The sequence below is a fragment of the Prunus dulcis genome, chromosome 3, assembly GCF_902201215.1.
Source record: "Prunus dulcis chromosome 3, ALMONDv2, whole genome shotgun sequence".
NCBI classification, from domain to species: domain Eukaryota; kingdom Viridiplantae; phylum Streptophyta; class Magnoliopsida; order Rosales; family Rosaceae; genus Prunus; species Prunus dulcis.
The window spans coordinates 2,916,599-2,936,187 of NC_047652.1; the positions used below are offsets into that span (position 1 = coordinate 2,916,599).

The window sequence follows — 19,589 nt, forward strand, 5'->3', positions numbered from 1 at the left end:
ATACAACTTTTAGGACGAAAAAAATAGATGAAGTCAAGTCGTATATGGAACATTGCAATTTGCAACAAACTTTAACTGAGATGGCCCATTACTTCAAATTTTATTTTTTCAGGTGGCACATTGCAATTAACCTAAAATTTAGGTGACAGCGACATGTCGTTTGAACACCCTCTCCCGTCCTATATCTTTCAACTTTCTAGCTAGGGTTTCCCAAACCAAATACCAAAAATAGAAAAAAAACTGCAGAGCCCGTTGAACTCCAATCCCAGCGGCGCCTACCATAGCTACTCAAACGAGCAAAAAGCGAAAGGTCTTGCCACCGACCAAACACGCCCTAATGTAAATTTCCGATGTTTTCAACGTGTTTGACAGAATATGTCTTGGAAATTAATTCATTTTGTATATTATTACAGTTTGTAGCCGACGGAGTGTTTTTTGCGGAGCTGAACGAGGTGTTGACCAGAGAGCTCGCAGAAGATGGGTACTCTGGCGTTGAAGTGAGGGTTACGCCAGTGCGGACCGAGATCATTATTAGAGCCACCCGGACTCAAAACGTCCTCGGTAACTTCTTAGACCCTGTTTGGTTGATGGGTAGCATTTGGGATTGTATTTTAGGTTGATTTATGTGTTTTGAGCTTACATTGTGCATTTACAGCACATAATTAGCTTAAATTTAGTAACTTTGATTTTGATTCTAGTGTTTGTCTCTGTTCAATGCTTGGTTCAGTTGAAGATGTGACTTTGAGAAAACATTGAAATTAAATCATTGTCCCTTACTAGTTTGTTTGTTAATTACGTGGTTCAGAAAGAAAGATGTTTACTTTAATAATATAATAGATTCAATTTATACATGGAAATTGACATTCTTATATTTTCAGAGAAATTTGGAGAAAAGGGATACTTGCTTAACTTATAACATGAGATGAATTTTGTAACTTGTGTTGTTAAATTCGCATTGCCTGATTACACTTTTTTATTGATGGGTTTAGGTGAGAAGGGAAGAAGAATTAGAGAACTGGCATCTGTTGTTCAGAAGCGTTTTAAGTTTCCGGAGAACTGACATCTGCTTGAGCAATGGCACACAGCCCTCGGTTGTTGAGCTTTATGCAGAGAAAGTCAACAACTGAGGGCTTTGTGCCATTGCTCAAGCAGAGTCTTTGCGTTACAAACTTCTTGGAGGGCTTGCTGTTCGGAGGTATGCTGAAAACTGACTAGATCTCTTTTCTTTTTGATTGTGAGTTAAGAGAATTCTCAATGGATCATTCTCTTTGATTCAATATTTGGTTCTTGGAGTTTGGAGTTGTGGTCTCCAGCATCTCATTATATGTTATGCATTGTCCTAACACTTTCTAAAGAGAATGATCCAACCGTGTTGATAGCACTTACTTAGTAATGAAAGTTGTTTTCTTTACAATGATGTGTGACTAATGGTCTTGAGATGCTTTGTATAGGTTAGTCTTTGTTTAAGGAAATGCAACAGTTGTCCAATCCTGTTTCTAGTAAATATCAAAAGCATTTGGTTTTATCTCCCTTTACTCACAATAATGGTTAACGGGATCCTCAAGAATGCTTAAATTGCGTTGGAGTTTTGTTAGTCTGTTTGAACTATTAATAGTTCTTGGAGTTCGGGAACTCCTACATTTCATAACATTCCTGTGTTATCCAAATATAGCAAACTAGTCACTGAATGTCAGTGTGATTGAGGGAATAAAATGAAGTAAAAAGATTTGACTTATTAAATTTCAATCATGATTGAGTGTGACATTATGCTGGTCCTTTTGGGATGATAGGGTTTGCGGTCTCCAGCATCTCATTATATCTTATGCCTACACACACATACACACACCAAGTAACGCTTATGCACACCTGCACACATGTACACTCAAATACATTCACACATAAACCAGTTTTATCAGCAATAGCATTCAGTAATAACTTATATCTCCTTTACTCACAATAATGGGTTAAGAGGATCCTCAAGAATGCTTACATTGATTGTTGGAGTTTTGTTAGTCTGTTTGAACTGTTAATAGTTCTTGGAGTTCGGGAACTCCTACATTTCAGAGAGACGGGTCAGTGGCCCACAACTAGCAATATCAATATTGTCCTCAACTTAACCACCTACAAAGCCCAGTAGGTGTGAGATTTTATCACAAAAGGCCTTGGTTATATTAGTAGTGGAACTATTCATTATATATTTTATTTTATTTAGTCAAGTTTCCGATGTGGGACTTATATTCTTCAACAAGTAGTTCTTGGAGTTCGGGAACTCCTACATTTCATAACATTCCTGTGTTATCCAAATATAGCAAACTAGTCACTGAATGTCGGTGTGATTGAGGGAATAAAATTAAGTAAAAAGATTTGACTTATTAAATTTCAATCATGACTAAGTGTGACATTATGCTGGTCCTTTTGGGATGATAGGTGATAAGCCTATATTTCATATATATTTTATGCTTCATTTACTTATTTATTTGTTAACTTTCTTGGTTTAAATTGGTTGTTTTAATTGGTTTTGTGAGATTTGTGAGGGAATTGTGGAAATAGGAGAAAGTGTGCTCAAAAGGGCAAGAAGATGAAGATTGAAGATTAATCTAGTCAAGAAGCCAAGTCATTCCTTTTGTCGCAAGGAATGTTGTCAATTTTCCTAGTTCAAGATGGTTCAAGTCTTATTAAGTCAAACAAGTAGAATTAAAGAAGACCCTATTTTAGAAGTAATCCTACTTTTATAACAATTGTAATTATACTTTAGATAGGATTTCTAGGAGTCTTATAAATAGGAAGTTTAGGTCATTGTTCAAAGGACCCATCATACTCCATCCTCCATTATCCATCATCTTAGATATTCATACTCATAGCCGAAATATCCAAAGGAGAATATGAAGAAAGCTTGCTCAACATTGGCATTCTATTTGGAGAATTCGGTGTCTTCCATGTCTTAGCTATCAAAATCCATAACTAGGAATAGAGTGGGTTGATGGTAAGGAATACAACTAATATAACTCGGAAGAGAGTATTGGTGAGGTAAGGGAAAACGATTATCAACATGTTAGGTTATTAGAATTAACAAGCTATAAGGATTTGGGTGGGATTAGCTAGATGAAATCGGTGCTCTAGTGCTTTATCATCTTTGTTTTCATCTTTTACATTGGTTCCTTAATCTCAATTTATTTTACTTGCTTAATTAGATTTTAATCATCATAATTCTCTTTTTGTTTAATTCAAATATAATTAGAAATAAATTACTCTAGTATTTAATAGATTATTTGATCCCTGTTGGAACGATACTCTACTTACTACTATATTAATTTGTGGTCTCCAGCATCTCATTATATCTTATGCCTACACACACGTACACACACCAAGTAACACTTATGCACAACTGCACACATGTACACTCAAATACGCATTCACACATAAACCAGTTTTATGCACAATAGCATTCAGTAATAACTTATATCTCCTTTACTCACAATAATGGGTTAAGAGGATCCTCAAGAATGCTTACATTGATTGTTGGAGTTTTGTTAGTCTGTTTGAACTGTCAATAGTTCTTGGAGTTCGGGAACTCCTACATTTTAGAGAGACGGGTCAGTGGCCCACAACTAGCAACACTAATATTGTTCCCAACTTAACCACCTACAAAGCCCAGTAGGTGTGATGTTTTATCACAAAAGGCCTTGGTTATATTAGTAGTGGAACCATTCATTATATATTGCATTTTATTTAGTCAAGTTTTTGATGTGAGACTTATATTTTTCAACAAATAGTTCTTGGAGTTCGGGAACTCCTTCATTTCATAACATTCATGCATTATCCAAATATAGCAATCTAGTCACTGAACGTCAGTGTGATTGAGGAATGAAATTAAGTAAAAGGATTTGACTAATAAAATTTCATTCATGATTGAGTGTGACCTTGGACTGGTTCTTTTGGGATGATAGGGTTTGTGGTCTCCAGCATCTCATTATATTTTAAGCGCGTACACGCATGTGCACCTGCGCACACGCTCAAATGCACTCTCACTCATAAATCAGTTTTATCAGCAATAGCATTCAGTAATGACTTATAAATCCTGTTACTCACAATAATGGGTTAAGAGGATCCTCAAGAATGCTTACATTGATTGCTGGAGTTTTGTTAGTCTGTTTGAACTGTTAATAGTTCTTGGAGTTCGGGAACTCCTACATTTCAGAACATTTCTGTGTTATCTAAACCTAATGGGCTAATCGGTGAATGTCAGTGTGATTGAAGAAATTAAATGAAGTAAAACTATTTTACGATAAGTAAATCCACACAACCTAGATACTTTCTATCTAAAGAAGATGATCCCACTATTTCGATAGCACTTAGTAGTGGAAGTTTATTGTCTTTGCAATGCTGTATGATTTTTGATTTGGAGATTCTTCATGTAGGTTAATCTTTGACAAGGGAAATGCATTACATGTCTAATACATATCAATTTTATTAGCAATAGCATTCGGTTTTATCTCCTTTTACTCACCATAATGGGTTAAGAGGATCCTCAAGAATGCTTACATCGCATGTTTGGAGTTTTGTTAGTCTGTTTGAACTGTTAATGGTTCTTGGAGTTTGGAAATTCCTACATTTGTTTGAACAACTCCTTTATTGTGTAACCATTATGCTTTAGTATTACATTGGGCTTGGTTTGTCGACTTTTATTAATCATCCCTTTTACCTTCTTTTGTTAGGGCATGCTATGGTGTTCTTAGATTTGTCATGGAGAGTGGAGCAAAGGGATGTTCGGTACGAACAAAAGCTGTTCTTTTCACTTGACAGTTCGCGCCAACATAGTAAAATGAATTTCTACTTTACAACATGCAGGTCATTGTCAGTGGCAAACTCAGGGCTCAGCGTGCCAAGTCTATGAAGTTCAAGGACAGATACATGATATCCTCTGGTCAGCCTGTTAATGAATACATTGACTCTGCTGTGCGCCATGTGCTTCTTAGACGGGTTAGCTCAATCATTCTGCCACTGGTTGAGATTTTTTGTAGGCAGTGTGCCTGAGTGTTGTACTCATCTGTGATCTTCATTTCTTAAACCTTTATGATTTTTCAGGGTGTTCTTGGGATGAAGGTCAAAATCATGCTCGATTGGGATCCCAAGGGTAAGCAAGGCCCCACAATGCCCCTACCGGATCTGGTCACCATCCACCAACCCAAAGAGGAAGGGGACTACATCAGGCCCTCAGTTGTGGCAGCAGCTGAAATACCAGTCCTTGCTGCTTAGAATTCTTCGTTCATGCAATTGGAGCATTAGGTTTGGCATTGTTAGGGCAAGGGTCCAAAATATTATCAGATACCCCTTCGACTTAGTACCCCTATTAGAATATGGGATTTTGTCTTTATGTGTTTTTATCTGTTTAAGTGGATAGGATTTTCATTTTCACAAAAAGAAATTGAAAGTCGAAAGGAATGTTTTTGCATTTTGTTCCTCATGCTATCCCGTTGATATGAACTTGTCCACCGGAATTGGGGTTTTGGAATCTTCATCTTATGGGACTCAACTAAAGTAGGGCAAAATGCTTTGGATTCTAAACATATCATTTCCTATTCTTGTAGAATTTTATGGTGAGGACCCCTATCTCTTAATTGTTGGATCAAATCAGTTAGTTTGATTCAATGATTAAGAAAAAGGGCCTTAGATAATGCCCTCAACGACTCCTTGCTATTGAATGACATTTCGGCTGCTGCTTCTCTCTGCGGCCTTTTTGCTTCCTTTTGGGTTTCTGTTGTTGCACCTTTCAGGCCCGAAGAAAGGGCGTGGCCTTCTTCAAATTTTGACAAACAAAAGTTTTAAGTTGAATAACTTTGACCAAGGTTTTGTCTAATGATCTATTTATAGGAATATGTTCGAATATAATGCCGGTTGACAAAGGTCCTTTGTCAAATAATAAGATAAGTGATGGATAAAATTGTAATTTTATTATTTTTGACGAGGCAATAATTCCAATTGATTCCCTTTTATCAGCCAAACGATCACAAGGTTCAAGTAGGGGTGGTGGGTCGTTGACCGTAATCTGACTTATTTAATTTTATTCCCCTTTATGAATATTTCTATAGAAACTTGAAATCTTTAAAATAAAATAAAAACAAAAATAAAAAAAACTCACTTGTATATTGTTTATAGAATAATAATAATTCACTTACACAAGCTCCTAATGATTTCCATTTAAATAAAATAGAAAGTGCTACAATTACACAACCTATCATATAATACATATTGATAAAATACAAAATTGGATTTTTTTTTCCTTCATATAATACTAGTTAAACATGTTTATCATGTTAAAAACGGGTTATTAAGTGTGACACTAATCATATACATATATTATTATGTTTAGTGGGTCATGTAATATTCGTATTCATATGGTCAACTAAACTCACTAATTTTGTGTTATTTTAGAGTTGTGTTGTTGTATTGGTTCAAAAGTTTCAAGTGCTAGCCAGTTCATTTAAAAAAGAATTAAAAAAACAGAAAAAGAAAAATTCAGCAGCTACAAAATAATGAAAAAAAGGGAAAATATAATTTCGTGTCACCCTAGAGTCGTGTTGTTGTACTTGTATTGGGACAAAAGTTGCTAATGCTAGCCAATTCATTTAAAAAAGAACAAAAAGAACAAAAAGAAAAACTTCAGCGGCTAAAAAGAGAAGAAAAGAAAATAGGGAAAATAGAAAAAAAGAGAAGGCGAAGCTAACCGGACCCCAAGTCTCATTTGTGAACCGTATTGGAAGGAGAGTTTGGAGTCCGGAACTGTATGATAGTAAGCACAGCGTACTAAAAAAGCGAGCCAAAAACACAGAGGCGCACACACACGGGTGCAAGCAAGCAAGCAAACCAATCCGATTGTTTTCGCCTTCGTTTAATTTTTTTGTTTTTACAATTTTCAAGCTTCTCTCACAAGCTTTCTTCAGAAAACGACTCGTCTTCCCAACTCAGTCTCCGGCGTTTCGAATCGGTCGCTCTTCTTTGAATTTTCCACTTGCAAGCACTGAATCAACTCGCTCGCCACTCGCACACTCCTATGGTGAGCCCCATCTTACTTAATTTCATATTCAATTTGGCTTCCAATGTGAAAATTTTCACCAATTTCTTGTCTTTTGGTACTTTTTGCATACGAATTCTAGCTTTCAGTGTAGTTTCGTTTCGTTTACTTTGCAATTTAGCCTGAAATGGTACTTATCCCTTAAAAGAAATGTACTTTTATGTAACTAGGCTTGGAAATTTGCAGTGTTTGTAGCAATATAGTTTGGCATATAAATTTTCTTCCTTTTGTGGTTTGCTTTGGGAAATTTTAAGTTTTGAAGGGTAGCTCTGAATATTTGATTTGGAAATAATTTTGCATGTGTTTTTATTTCTAGTAGATGGGTTTAGGCGCATTTATATTTTTTGGTGGATAAAGTTTTATTTTATTTTATTTTGGAAACTATAAAAGTTAACTTTATTTATTTACTTTGTTTTGTTTTGTATTTCTTTTGGGGTTTCAGTTTGTGTATTTGAGTTGCATGTGGTGGATTTTCCATGGAAACAGTGGTTGGTGTTGAGGGGAGTGATGAAGGGAAGTGTGAGGAGAGTGGGGTTGAGAAAAGTAGCTCTTCTTTGTCTTCACCGAAGCAGATTGCCGATCCTGTTGTATACAAGCTCGTTCGGGTATGTTTTCATTTAAACTAAAAGTTTAACTATTCCGTTGGTGGTAGTAGTTTTTGCGCATAAAATTGAAAGGTGAGCTGTTTCTTTTTGTTCTTTCTTGGAGGTATAAGTCTGGTGCTGCTCAAGATGCAGTAACTGTAGTTCATTTGTTATGAGTGATTCAACTTTTCAGTTTGGGAAAACACGATTAGCTTAGTAATGTGTGTTAATTGTAACTTTAGAGTCGACAAAAAGGACTGTCTACCAAGTGTTTTTAACGGTTATTTCATTCATAAATTACAGTTAGAAGCCAGTTAAGCCATCAATCAATTAATCCAATCAGTTAGTGCTGTTGGAATCTGAGCCGGGAGAATCAGATTTAAGAAAATCATAATAGAAACATACTGAATCTAGAACATTGCTTTTCTTCTCAGAAGCCTTTTTTTGGGGATTTAGTTTATGCCCCCTTGGGCGTTGAGGTATCTGTGAGTCTTTAACTGTAAACTTCAGGTTTATACTTCAATTAAATGATAACATTTCTCGTTTGGCGAGGTGAGGCTCTCTATAATGTGTTTAAGGGGAAAAAAAGGTTAAAATCACATTGCACTTACAAGTATGGACATCGTTAGATCAATGTTGATATTGTCTTTGACATTTGTTATGTTATCCTTCAATGATGATTTATCTAATGCCAGGTTGAAGGTGATGGGAGATTAGTGCCAGCAACAGATGATGAAGTAATGGAGGTTGAGGAATTTCTTGTGGATGAGAAGATTGAATTACCTGTTGTTACAGACGCTGGAAATGTTGAGTGCATTTCCAATGAAGAGTCTTCCTCTGGGAAGTCTCATAAAGAAAGCTCAGAAGGTCTATTTGAGTTATTGTTGTAACTAATTATTTCACTTCCATGTTTATCATTATGGTCATTTTGAGTATAACTTTAAGAGCATGCAATGGGAATTTGGAAACTTTAGCTAGCATTTATGTTTCTAATTGAGCAGAGGACATTATAGGTCTGATTTTTAGATTGAGTCATAGATGGTATCCAAAATCTGTATTGGATTTATATTGAGAAATCTTATTCCAATTTGTTTTTTCCTTAATGGGTTTGTGGGTTGATTTGCATTCATGGCTAAAGTGACCAATTTATTTGGTACTTTTTAGTTATATTCATTTTCTGTTTTGTATACCTTTTATTTCCCTTACTTTAGTGACGTGTTGATTTGATGATATATGGCTTTTTTGAGAAACTAGATGCCGTGGAACTTGGTTTATTAAATCATTTGAATACATTCTGTTTTATATTTTATGGTGTTGGTTCTGTCATAGTTTTCATGTTGAGGTTTGCTGCCCAACCTATGTGGTTGGGGGTCCCTACTAACCCGAGGGTAGGGGGCGTGTTCTGTCATAGTTTTCATGTCTGATTGAGAATTGCATTTCCAGGTCTGTCACATTCAGAGAACACAGAACCTGATGCAAAATTAAGTGCACGGCTTGAGGTATTGACTTGCTTTCTTTCGATATAATTTTTTCTTCTGTTCTAGAATCGGATGGATAAAAAAAACATTTAAAGTTGCACGTTATAGCATATTTCGTTTGTACAATCTGTTGTTTACATCGAATTAACAAATTCATTCAAGTGCTTGGACATGTTAGGTCTGCCCTTGTACAACAGCTGTATTTTCTAAATGCTGTACATTTTAATCTTCTAGAAAAGAATTTCTTGATCTTGGGATTTATTTTTCTGTATTATGTACTATGGCATATTTCTTCTTCAACTAGTTTGATTGTTCACTTCTTTTAACTTATTCATAGTTTATTTTGATTTGTTATTTTCTTGTGTATGTGCATATGCATAATTTAAGCATATCTAGTTATTAATCGTCTTGGATCCTTCTCGACCGCTAAAATCTCTTGTAGTACATCGAGGAGATGTTGCAAAAGGTCAAACAGGAAGAGAAGCTCCGCTTAGCATGTGGATCTCCTGATCATTCTTCTGCTTTTATGAATGTAGACAGCCAGTGTACTGATCAGCATGATAAATTGCCTGCTATTGATAAGAAGCTGCAATCTGAAATTCCTTTGCAGGAAATTGTTCCTTCTTCAGACCTGAGTTTAGATGACAGCCATATTAATGAATCTGCGAGAATTGGGGAGTGCTCAAAACCTTCAGATGGACCAATCGAAAGTGGATCACCAGCTTCTGTCATCTGCAATAGTTCGAAGCCTGATTTTTATACATTAAAGGGGGAGATATGCTTGGACAACCTATCAATTAGGGAACTTCATGGATTGTTTCGAGCAACTTTTGGGCGAGAAACTACTGTTAAGGACAAGTTGTGGCTTAAGAGGAGGATCGCAATGGGGTTGACTAATTCCTGTGATGTTTCAACCACAACTTTCACTATTATAGATAACAAATTGGTGAACAAGGGTACAGATAATAGCTTTCAGAATGCAGATGGTATGCTCACTGAAGGGTCTGATGGTGAAGTGAAGAATCTTGGGTATGAAACTTCACCAACTAGCCACAGTAGCCAGATGGAAAATCATCAAATTGTGTCGGGCAAGAGATTGGGAAACCTTAGTGTAGAACTTGATTGTGGAAGTGATGATCTTCAAATGGAACATAGAGGTGCCAAAAGAGTTAGAAAGCCCACTAAGAGATATATTGAAGAACTTTCTGAAGTTGAATCAAGAGATTATACCCCAAAAGTGATTAGTTCAGCAAAAAATACAGGACAAGGACAAACATCTCCAAAATATTGTATACGACCTCCTGGAAATGCCCCTTTAAATGAGAGAACCATTGTCACCAGGTTGGACTCTCTCGGTGGATCTGGCGTTCAGGTTCCTTTTGTTTCTCGAGTTCGAAGAAGCCGTCCAAGAAAAAATATTATGGCTCTTATGGTAGGTAAAACCATTTTGTAATGGGGCAATGAGTCATGTTATACTTTATGTTTGGCTTTTTTTTCCCTCAAGCATGGGAGTTTCTTATTTAAAAGATCTATGTTTTCATTTTTCCCTTTTCTTCCAGCCGGAAGCAAAACCAGTAGTTTCATGATTCATCTGTTAAATTTAATCAAGAATATATTATAGCACTACTGAACTTCAGAATGACACAATAACTGAAGTGAATTTGGATTTCGATTGGTAGAAATTCGATTCAAGTGGAATGGGTGTGGCAGCTAAACTGGTACAAGAGGCCCTTAGTGTGCGTAGTTCACCAGAGAGTGAGCATGCGGATAAAGACTCGAAAGTGAGATCTGCTTCTGAACAGATTCAACCACTGGTAAGATAAGTTTTGCTCAATTGGATTCAATTTTTCGTACTTGGCAATTGACATTGGGTTATGGGCATAATTGGCTGAATTTAATAATGTGACATAATGCCTATTTAGCTGATGATAGTCTCTGCCTTGTTTCTTTGTAATTTTTCTCCTTAAATTAGTTGTAGACTGGTATTTTGTCTTCTTAAGGACTAAAGTTTATGATGAAAACAGTGTTTATTTTGGTTGTTTTGCTTCTCTGCATTTATATTTGTTAGATTAATAGGCTAGACTGCAGTTAACCATCTCTTGTGTTTAAGAAGGCAAAATATGGCATTAATGTACAGTTTAAGTTTCCATGGATGGTTATACAAACCAATTCAGTCATGCAAAATGCCTTAAGATTAGTCTTCCATGAGTAAGGAATCATCTTTATTTTTCTATATGTTTGGATCAGTTAAGACATTTTTTGGCGGGGGATTTGAACTTGGGTCCTCTTTAGACGAGAGATGTGGCTATCAAAAGGCTGTGCCCTGGCTATCAATACTACAAAACCATTGAGCATAAATGACTGCTTTGTTGATATCATGGTTTGCGTTTGTTCTCAGTGCTATATGTCATATCTGTAAATTGATTGGATACTATTTTTTTGTCATGGTAATTTATTTCCTATGTAGTTTGCTGCTGAACCAGAGAAAGACAAGCGTCGCTCGGTAATTAGCACAATTGAACTGGGGAAGAACTTGGGCTTGAAACAGACGGATTCATCCGAGGACAATTCAGATGATGGTATTGCAACTGTTCCCACAGCAAAAGGTGGAATGAGAAGGAAACACCATCGAGCTTGGACTCTTGTTGAGGTTATAAAATTAGTTGAGGGTGTCTCTAAGTGTGGCACTGGGAGGTGGTCTGAAATCAAAAGGCTTTCTTTTGCATCATATTCTTATCGCACTTCTGTTGATCTCAAGGTATATTTTGCTTCACATTTTGTATTGTCAAAATACCACGTTCATGTAGAATCCAAATATGCTGAAAAAAAAAGGTACTGAAATGCTTTAGACTGAGAAAACACATTGTTTTGTAGGACAAATGGAGGAACCTGTTGAAAGCTAGCTTTGCCCAAACACCTCCTGATGATGGAGTGAGTATAAATGACATTTCCCTTCCCTCTCTTTTATGATTTAGTGAGATGGGAAGTGTTCAACTTTTTGTGGGTTTGAATGCAAGCTTGCTTTGAACTCTTTTGGTCAGCCTTTAACTACTAATTCTGGATTCAAATATATCTCCCAGAAGTGTCAATATTCCGCAAATAAAATTTCCCAACTTTGATCATATCTTTATAATTTTCTACAATTTTGACTGGCAGTAAATTCTGCACTTATATTGAATTTATCTTTGCCTACTGCAATTTCTGCTACCCTATATCATTGATGTTTTTTTTATATATAATGTCTTGTTAATTTCTGGGTTAACTTGGTTTCTCTGTTGGCAATTATGCAGATAAACTCTCGGAAACATGCTTCAGTGCCCATCCCGGCAGCAATTTTGTTAAAAGTGAGAGAGCTTGCTGAGATGCACGCTCAGGTACCGCCAAATCTAGGGCCGGGCAAGCTGCCCAGCGTTAGTCGAAGCGTACATCAAACGAGATCAGGCTACTTGTAACATTGTATATAAAAAAAATGTTAGTTGTGCGAATCCCAAATAAAGGTACTGAACTGTAACGAGTTTGATCTGCTCACACCATTCACTTGTTAACGTAGTTGATGATGTGCTGCAGATGGATATTGCGGGATGTAGGCTTTAACAAGTGTTTCATACATTTTCTCGACTCTGACATTTTCTTTTCAACTTATCATCATTGTAGGTTTTATGGCCATATTAAATTATAATGCAATGAAAGGTCTTAGAATCAAGTCTCAAGATGACCAAAAAGAAAATGACCCTTATGCTGATCTCGATTCCGTTGCAACACTTGTTCTTTTCTGAATGTTTTGGATTTTCTAAGATTTAACCTGATGGGAACGTGCAGATGGTTATTTTTCATATTTATATTTGATAAAAGTCGTGGTTGTTAAAGGGAAGGGGATGCTCTAGAAATGAAACATAATTTCACTGGAAGCGTCGTGTAACATGGATGTGGGGATGTATAATGAAATATTGCAGAGGCCATGTTGTAATTAGATGTGCTCTTTTGTTTTGCAGCTTAGGGGTTGAATTCTGTACATTTGATATTTGTAAATTTGTCACAACTTTAACCCGACAACAAGGGTATTTTAGTAATCAAAGTGGAGTTGATTTATAAGAATTTACTAAACAATTTAAAGCATCAATATCATTTCTGCTCTTATTTCACTCTGATTTCAGATAATTTAGTAAACAATTTCAATGGGAATCCGGATTGTGGTTACTCCTCATCAATTCAATTCCTCTTAATTGAATTAGTAAATATATCGTCGATTAGATTAATTTAGAATAATTTATCAGTTGTATTAAAAAAAAAACTCCTAGTTATCTAAGAAAAAAAATTTGGTACCCAACAAAAGAGGCCCAAGATGCATATTACAAATCCACGATACCTTTCAAAGAAAGAACTGTCGAGCTGTTTGGAAAGTAGGCCCTTAAGTTTAAGCCCAGACTTCCTCTCTTCTTCTTCTCAGCCCTAACTCTATCACTCCTCTCTCTCTCTCTCTCTCTCTACCAGCTCCAGAGACATCGTCGCCAACTGAGTCACGGTGAGTCATCCACCGAAGCAATTCACCATTCTACTTCGTCCAATTCGTAGAATTAGTATTACTTCAATCAAGAATTCAACTTTCCTTACAATAATTCAACTTTCTCTCTCTCCACTGTAATTCACTCTTCTTTTGGTTTCCGAGGCATCGCAGTTCAATCAACGATTTCTCAGCAACGAAAAAGAGCTTTCATTATCTTTCAATATAGTAATTAGCTTCTTTTTCTCTGCAATTTATTTTTCTTCTTGTTGCTTTTTAGTGGTAGCAGCTGAAAAAATCCAGCAACAATGGGGATCATAGAAAGGATCAAAGAAATTGAGGCCGAAATGGCGCGGACTCAGAAAAACAAAGCCACAGGTTCTTTCCCTGTTTAAAACTTGTATTTTTATTTTTGTGGTTGAATCTGTTAAGGTCTTTTAAGAATTTGGTTATATCTTAATTTTTTATTGCAATGCTGAAAAATGCAGAGTATCATCTTGGCCAGCTCAAGGCAAAGATTGCCAAGCTAAGGACTCAGCTCCTGGAGCCTCCAAAGGTATGCAATATACATACATATAAATATGAATGTAATTTGATGCGAATGTAGAATTTTCCTGTGTTAGTGTTAGGAGTTTTTATGGTCATGAGCTTCTTGTTAGATGCTTACGTTAATTCAATTGGTGTAAAGCAACTTCTTCATTTGTTTAAGGTTTACTTCTTCCTTTTTTATGATCTAAAACCGCAATTCAGGGGTCTAGTGGAGGTGGAGATGGTTTTGAAGTTACAAAATTTGGCCACGGACGTGTTGCGCTCATTGGGTTTCCAAGGTTTGCCATATTTATATGACTTCAAACTGTATTGTGAAATGTTGTAACTTCAAAAACAGTAAGAAATGACCGATCCTTACGACTGTTTCCTGTTGTTTGTAGTGTGGGAAAGTCAACACTTTTGACAATGTTGACGGGCACACACTCCGAAGCTGCATCTTATGAGTTCACAACACTTACCTGCATTCCTGGAATTATCCATTACAATGATACAAAAATTCAGCTGCTTGATCTTCCCGGAATTATTGAAGGTGCTTCTGAAGGCAAAGGTCGTGGGAGGCAGGTGAAATCCTTAAGCTTCTTCTCATGTGATATGATAACATGCCATCACTCTTTTATCTTACCAATAAAATATTATAAGAAATTTAGAAAATGATACTTAATAAATGCCTCATTATAGAGAAGAGATAACTTGTAAATTGTCCCTTGGCAAATCAATGTATAAAGCTCAGTATTTCCAGGTATCATGGAAATGGCTAGAATTTGACAAGACTGTCTCTTGCAGGTTATTGCTGTTGCCAAGTCTTCAGATATTGTGTTGATGGTCCTTGATGCCTCAAAAGTAAGTGCCTATTCTGTAGTAACATGCATTTGTAACTATTTTGCTATTTTAGTAGCTGATAAATAAGTTTACTACTCGTCTGCTTACAGACCTTCATTATTTTCATTGTGGCAACCTGCTTGACCTTTTGGTTCCTGACCTGTTGATTTGATACTTTATGTTGGCTTCCCTTATTTTGTGTATAGTTTCTGTCAATTACTTTAGTCTAACCCTCACATTGTTCTATATATTGTTTTTTTAATAAATATTTCAGAGTGAGGGTCATCGGCAAATATTGACAAAGGAGCTGGAAGCTGTTGGTTTACGTTTAAACAAGAGACCGCCTCAAGTAAGTTTTATCTTCAAAATATTGACTTCATAATTTCCAGAACTGACTGATTTGGGTCTTAGTTTCCGGCAATTGTTTAGCTGTTTCCCTATGTTATTTTTTATGTTTGCTTTGCTAGGCTTCTAGGGGCTTTAGCTGAATTTTTTATTTTGTTTCCTGTGCAGATATACTTCAAAAAGAAAAAGACCGGGGGAATTTCTTTCAACAGCACTCTTACTTTGACTCATGTGGACGAGAAGCTTTGTTATCAAATTCTACATGAATACAAAATTCACAATGCTGAGGTACTTTACTTTGGATTAGTCAAGATTGTCCTTTGTCACAGCTAATGGTAATTCTTTTATCGGGCATACACACTAGTGGTACCCAATTTTCTTTAAGTCCATGATGTACACTCTTGGATATGGTTGATACTTTCTTTGCCTCAGCCATCCCATGGGAAAGAATGCTCATGTATGATAAATGTTATGCAGTTGCTCTTTCGTGAGGATGCCACAGTGGATGATCTTATTGATGTCATTGAGGGAAACCGGAAATACATGAAGTGTGTATATGTTTACAACAAAATAGATGTTATTGGTATTGACGATGTGGACAAATTAGCCCGCCAACCTAATTCCGTTGTCATTAGCTGCAATCTCAAGGTAAGTTCTACACTTTTTATTTTGACTAAATTTGAATGAGATACAGAGGCGTGCAACCGTGCTATGAATAAAAAACCTTGAGCAATCTGTCGCAGTTGCACAACTTTTGGTCAGAACTCAAAAGGCATTGTCTACTATGGTTCTTTCCATGAAATATATGTTTTTTTGTTGGATCCTAATGTGCAACGCGTGTAAAAATTAATTACCATTTATCAACAAGTTAGCGATGAAATGAATTTCCCATATGAAATGGTTTCAGGAACATTAACTTTGATTCTTCATGTTGCTCAACAGCTGAACTTTGACAGACTGCTTGCAAAGATGTGGGAGGAGATGGGACTTGTTAGAGTTTATACAAAGCCACAGGGCCAGCAACCTGATTTTGGTGACCCTGTAGTTCTTTCTGCTGTAAGTTGCAAATTTTTTTTTTTTTTTTCTGTTACTTCCTTATGATCAGTTATTACTCCATTCTTATGAGCCTTTGTTCGTTTTCACTTATTCTCTTTGCATGTATGTGTAGGATAGAGGGGGCTGCTCCGTTGGAGACTTTTGTAACCACATACACAGGAGTTTGATGAAGGAAGTAAAATATGTGCTAGTGTGGGGTACAAGTGCAAGGCACTACCCACAGCATTGTGGCCTCGGTCATGTTTTGAATGATGAAGACGTGGTTCAGATTGTAAAGAAAAAGGTAAACCTGTCTTTATGTTGTTCATTAGAAGTAAACCTGTCATTCTGCTGTATCAATATACTTTCACCAGGGTTGTACAATTTCTCTCCTTTTTGCTTTTAGATATACCCATTGATTTTCTGAATAGAGGAAAAGAGTTCTGGGGTCTTATGATTATTTTAACTCCAGATGCTTGTTAGATTTCAGTGTTTTTTTTAATGTTCTCCTTGCAACAAGATGGGGAAAGAAATGTGTTTTCCATGAAAACCTAATTTTTTTTGGGATTTGCATTCTCCAGGATAAGGAAGGGGAAGGGAGGGGTCGGTTCAAGTCACATTCAACAGCCCCCGCTCGTATATCCGACAGAGAGAAGAAGGCTCCCCTGAAGCAGTAATATCATTCACGGAGACCTGAGTTTCTTACATGAACTGGCACAGAAGAATGATCTGTGAATGAGTACATCCAGAGTCGAGATGCCTATGAAGTATGACATAATCATATCATTTGCTCCATTGAAAAATTAGTCTAAAATGAAGAATTGGTGTTAGAATGTCATGCTTATCAGAAAAGGTAGATTTTTTTGGTCCATGTGTTGTATCTTTAGGGTTTAATTTATCACTTCTTGGAATTTTGAAGATATACTGTACCATGATCTGTGTCTCTGGAGATGGTGATTAATATATTTCTAAAAGGCTCTCTTCACCTTTATCTTGCTGTCGTGCAAAGGAAAAGTTCAGAGCCCATCTAGCTTTATAAATGTATTTCGAGGTAAAAGTTGGGTGCAGATTTTTGTAGAAAGAAATATCACCCATGAGAACATTAAGAATTTATTATTTATCTCAACTTTTCAATCCAGCTACACCCAGGAGATTTTATCATTCCTCTTTCACTCATCATCTTTCTCACCCTCTCAGCATCATCCCATTTATTTATTTCTGCATAAGTATTTGCTAAAAGCACATAATTTCCGGCATCGTGCGGCTCTATTTTGAAGAGATGCATTGCTGCGATCTCACTCAATTTGGTATTACCATGAACCTTGCAAGCGCCTAACAAAGAGCCCCAGATCTTTGCATCAGCAGCACCAATGTTGTATATTATAAGATTGTACGCCTTTTCAAGCTGCCCAGCCCTTCCAAGAAGGTCAACCATGCAAGCATAGTGCTCCTTAAGTGGCTCGATCCGGAAGACCTGAGTCATGAGCTCAAAATATTGGCACCCTTCCTCAATCAGTCCTACATGGCTACATGCATTGAGGAGACCGACGAATGTTACCTGGTTCGGTCTTATTCCTTCTTTTTGCATCTCTGAGAAGAGATTCATGGCATCCTCGGCCTTTCCATGGTCGGCAAGAGCGGCGATCAATGCGCTATAAGATATTACATCTCTGATACTCATTCTGTTAAATTCTCTCCATGCCTGTTCTATGTCCCCACATTTGGAATGCATATGGATCAATGCATTGGATACAAAGAGTGTCCTCTCTGAAAGTGTTTGATAAATGAGGAAACATCAGCAATACAAAAGGGAAGAAGAACATGACATCGATAGAAAAGAAAGCATGCCATTATTTATATAATTGATTCAATCAAAACTCACCACAACATCCTTCCTCCACGTGCTTTGCTAATGTGGCTGCAACTTCATTATCCCCAAGTTGTGTACAAGCTGAAATAGCTCCAACCATTGCCACCTCATTGACTGTCACTTTTTCTTCCCTCATTTCCTTATACATCTCAATGGCTTCCTTTGCATAGCCATTCTGAGCATAACAAGCCACCATTGCTGCCCAACATGATGCATCTGCCATCTGTATCTCTTCAAAAACTATCTTGGCTTCCAAAACATTACCACACTTCCCATAACCTGATATCATAGCCACCCATGCCACTGAATCTTTCTCCACCATTCTTTCATATAATTCCTTTGCTGTTTCCATATCACCATTGTTTGCGTACCCAGCAACCATTGTAGTCCAAGAAACTGCATTGCGCTGCTCCATGTTATCAAACAACCACCGCGCCTCGCCCATCAATCCCATCTTTGAATACCCACAAACCATGGCCGTCCAAGCAACCAAGTCTTTATCATCCATCCTATCAAAGATGTCCCTTGCATCCAGTACAAGCCCACATTTTGCATACATATGAAGAAGTGCAGTTTGCACTATCTTGTTTCCCAAGAAACCATACTGCACAACCCTTGCGTGGACTTGTTTCCCTTCAAAAAGTGCCGGAACACGAGCACATGCATTGAGAACTGAAGAGAAGGTGAACCCAGATGGCGATACGCCAACCCAGTGCATTTTAGCATATAAAGTGATGGATTGACCAAAATGATCATGAAGCACATGGGAATGTATGAGGGAGGTCCAAAGAAACTGGTTCCTACACTTGGGTATTTGGTCGAACAGGTAATGGGCATAGCGAAGGTTGTCGCCAGGGAGTTGTAGGAGCCGCTTGAGCAACTGAACCAAGATATGGTAGCGGTGGTTGGGTTTAGTTGGGGATTTGAGTAGGAGAGTGTGGATTTGTTTAAGTTGGTTTAGGGTATTGCTAACGTACAGGTAGTGGGTGATAAGATTATAAAAGGGTTGGTTTGTACCAAGTAGGGAGACCTTGAAGGAGGGAATGAACTTGTTAGTCATGAATTTTCACTCATGTCCTTCTATCATAGGAGTTTGTGAGAATTAAGACACTGGATTTTTTCGCTCTAGCTTATTTAGTCTGGACGTTTATTTACAGAGGTTATGAATCGATGAATTCAGGAATATGAGATCAAATGAATGGTTATGGGTCAACCACCACGTATAGCCGGGCGGCTATACTTTTTTTAAATAATAAAAACCGTCGTATAGCCGACCGGCTATACTCTTTATTAAAAAAAAAAGAAAAAAGGAAACCACCCGCCGGCCTATGACGTC

At 36.9% G+C, this 19,589-nt stretch overlaps 3 protein-coding genes and 1 pseudogene across 6 annotated transcripts; 3 read left to right on the forward strand and 1 right to left on the reverse strand.

Moving 5' to 3' along the window:
• The first annotated feature begins 27 nt into the window (after positions 1-27).
• Positions 28-5,744, forward strand: LOC117620949 (annotated as a pseudogene).
• A 1,036-nt stretch (positions 5,745-6,780) lies between these two features.
• LOC117622533 lies at positions 6,781-13,196 on the forward strand. Of its 4 annotated transcripts, XM_034353249.1 has the most exons (10): positions 6,848-7,054; positions 7,515-7,677; positions 8,352-8,523; positions 9,100-9,155; positions 9,577-10,566; positions 10,814-10,948; positions 11,602-11,892; positions 12,009-12,065; positions 12,425-12,631; positions 12,789-13,196. In XM_034353249.1, exons 2-9 carry the CDS (start codon positions 7,549-7,551, stop codon positions 12,584-12,586), a joined length of 1,992 nt encoding a protein of 663 aa, XP_034209140.1. In that variant the 5' UTR covers positions 6,848-7,054; positions 7,515-7,548; the 3' UTR covers positions 12,587-12,631; positions 12,789-13,196. The 4 variants fall into 4 exon arrangements, with proteins under 4 accessions (XP_034209139.1, XP_034209142.1, XP_034209140.1 ...); XM_034353248.1 differs by having other exon boundaries at positions 6,781-7,054; positions 12,425-12,876; XM_034353251.1 differs by having other exon boundaries at positions 6,781-7,054; positions 9,745-10,566; positions 12,425-12,876.
• Positions 13,197-13,532: 336 nt separating this feature from the next.
• On the forward strand, positions 13,533-17,525 carry LOC117622536 (developmentally-regulated G-protein 2). Its single transcript, XM_034353254.1, has 12 exons — positions 13,533-13,656; positions 13,916-14,013; positions 14,124-14,191; positions 14,386-14,462; positions 14,565-14,745; positions 14,968-15,024; positions 15,278-15,352; positions 15,517-15,636; positions 15,826-15,996; positions 16,291-16,404; positions 16,517-16,687; positions 16,965-17,525. Exons 2-12 carry the CDS (start codon positions 13,944-13,946, stop codon positions 17,058-17,060), a joined length of 1,200 nt encoding a protein of 399 aa, XP_034209145.1. The 5' UTR covers positions 13,533-13,656; positions 13,916-13,943; the 3' UTR covers positions 17,061-17,525.
• Positions 17,485-19,508, reverse strand: LOC117622535 (putative pentatricopeptide repeat-containing protein At5g37570). The gene is made up of 2 exons (XM_034353252.1): positions 18,266-19,508; positions 17,485-18,150 (listed from the first exon to the last, which is right to left on the reverse strand). The coding sequence occupies exons 1-2, from the start codon at positions 19,311-19,313 to the stop codon at positions 17,501-17,503; spliced, it is 1,698 nt and encodes a 565-aa protein (XP_034209143.1). The 5' UTR covers positions 19,314-19,508; the 3' UTR covers positions 17,485-17,500.
• Between the last annotated feature and the right edge of the window lie 81 nt (positions 19,509-19,589).

Excerpts from the sequence above, each read along its gene's own strand:
- LOC117622536 (XM_034353254.1), top strand. The coding sequence starts at position 13,944 with ATGGGGATCATAGAAAGGATCAAAGAAATTGAGGCCGAAATGGCGCGG. Across the intron at positions 14,463-14,564 it reads GCGCTCATTGGGTTTCCAAG|TGTGGGAAAGTCAACACTTT; the intron begins GTTTGCCATATT and ends TGTTGTTTGTAG. Across the intron at positions 16,688-16,964 it reads TTCAGATTGTAAAGAAAAAG|GATAAGGAAGGGGAAGGGAG; the intron begins GTAAACCTGTCT and ends TGCATTCTCCAG.
- LOC117622533 (XM_034353248.1), top strand. The coding sequence starts at position 7,549 with ATGGAAACAGTGGTTGGTGTTGAGGGGAGTGATGAAGGGAAGTGTGAG. Across the intron at positions 7,678-8,351 it reads TTGTATACAAGCTCGTTCGG|GTTGAAGGTGATGGGAGATT; the intron begins GTATGTTTTCAT and ends ATCTAATGCCAG. Across the intron at positions 12,066-12,424 it reads AAACACCTCCTGATGATGGA|ATAAACTCTCGGAAACATGC; the intron begins GTGAGTATAAAT and ends GCAATTATGCAG.
- LOC117622535 (XM_034353252.1), bottom strand. The coding sequence starts at position 19,313 with ATGACTAACAAGTTCATTCCCTCCTTCAAGGTCTCCCTACTTGGTACA. Across the intron at positions 18,151-18,265 it reads CGTGGAGGAAGGATGTTGTG|AGAGGACACTCTTTGTATCC; the intron begins GTGAGTTTTGAT and ends AAACACTTTCAG.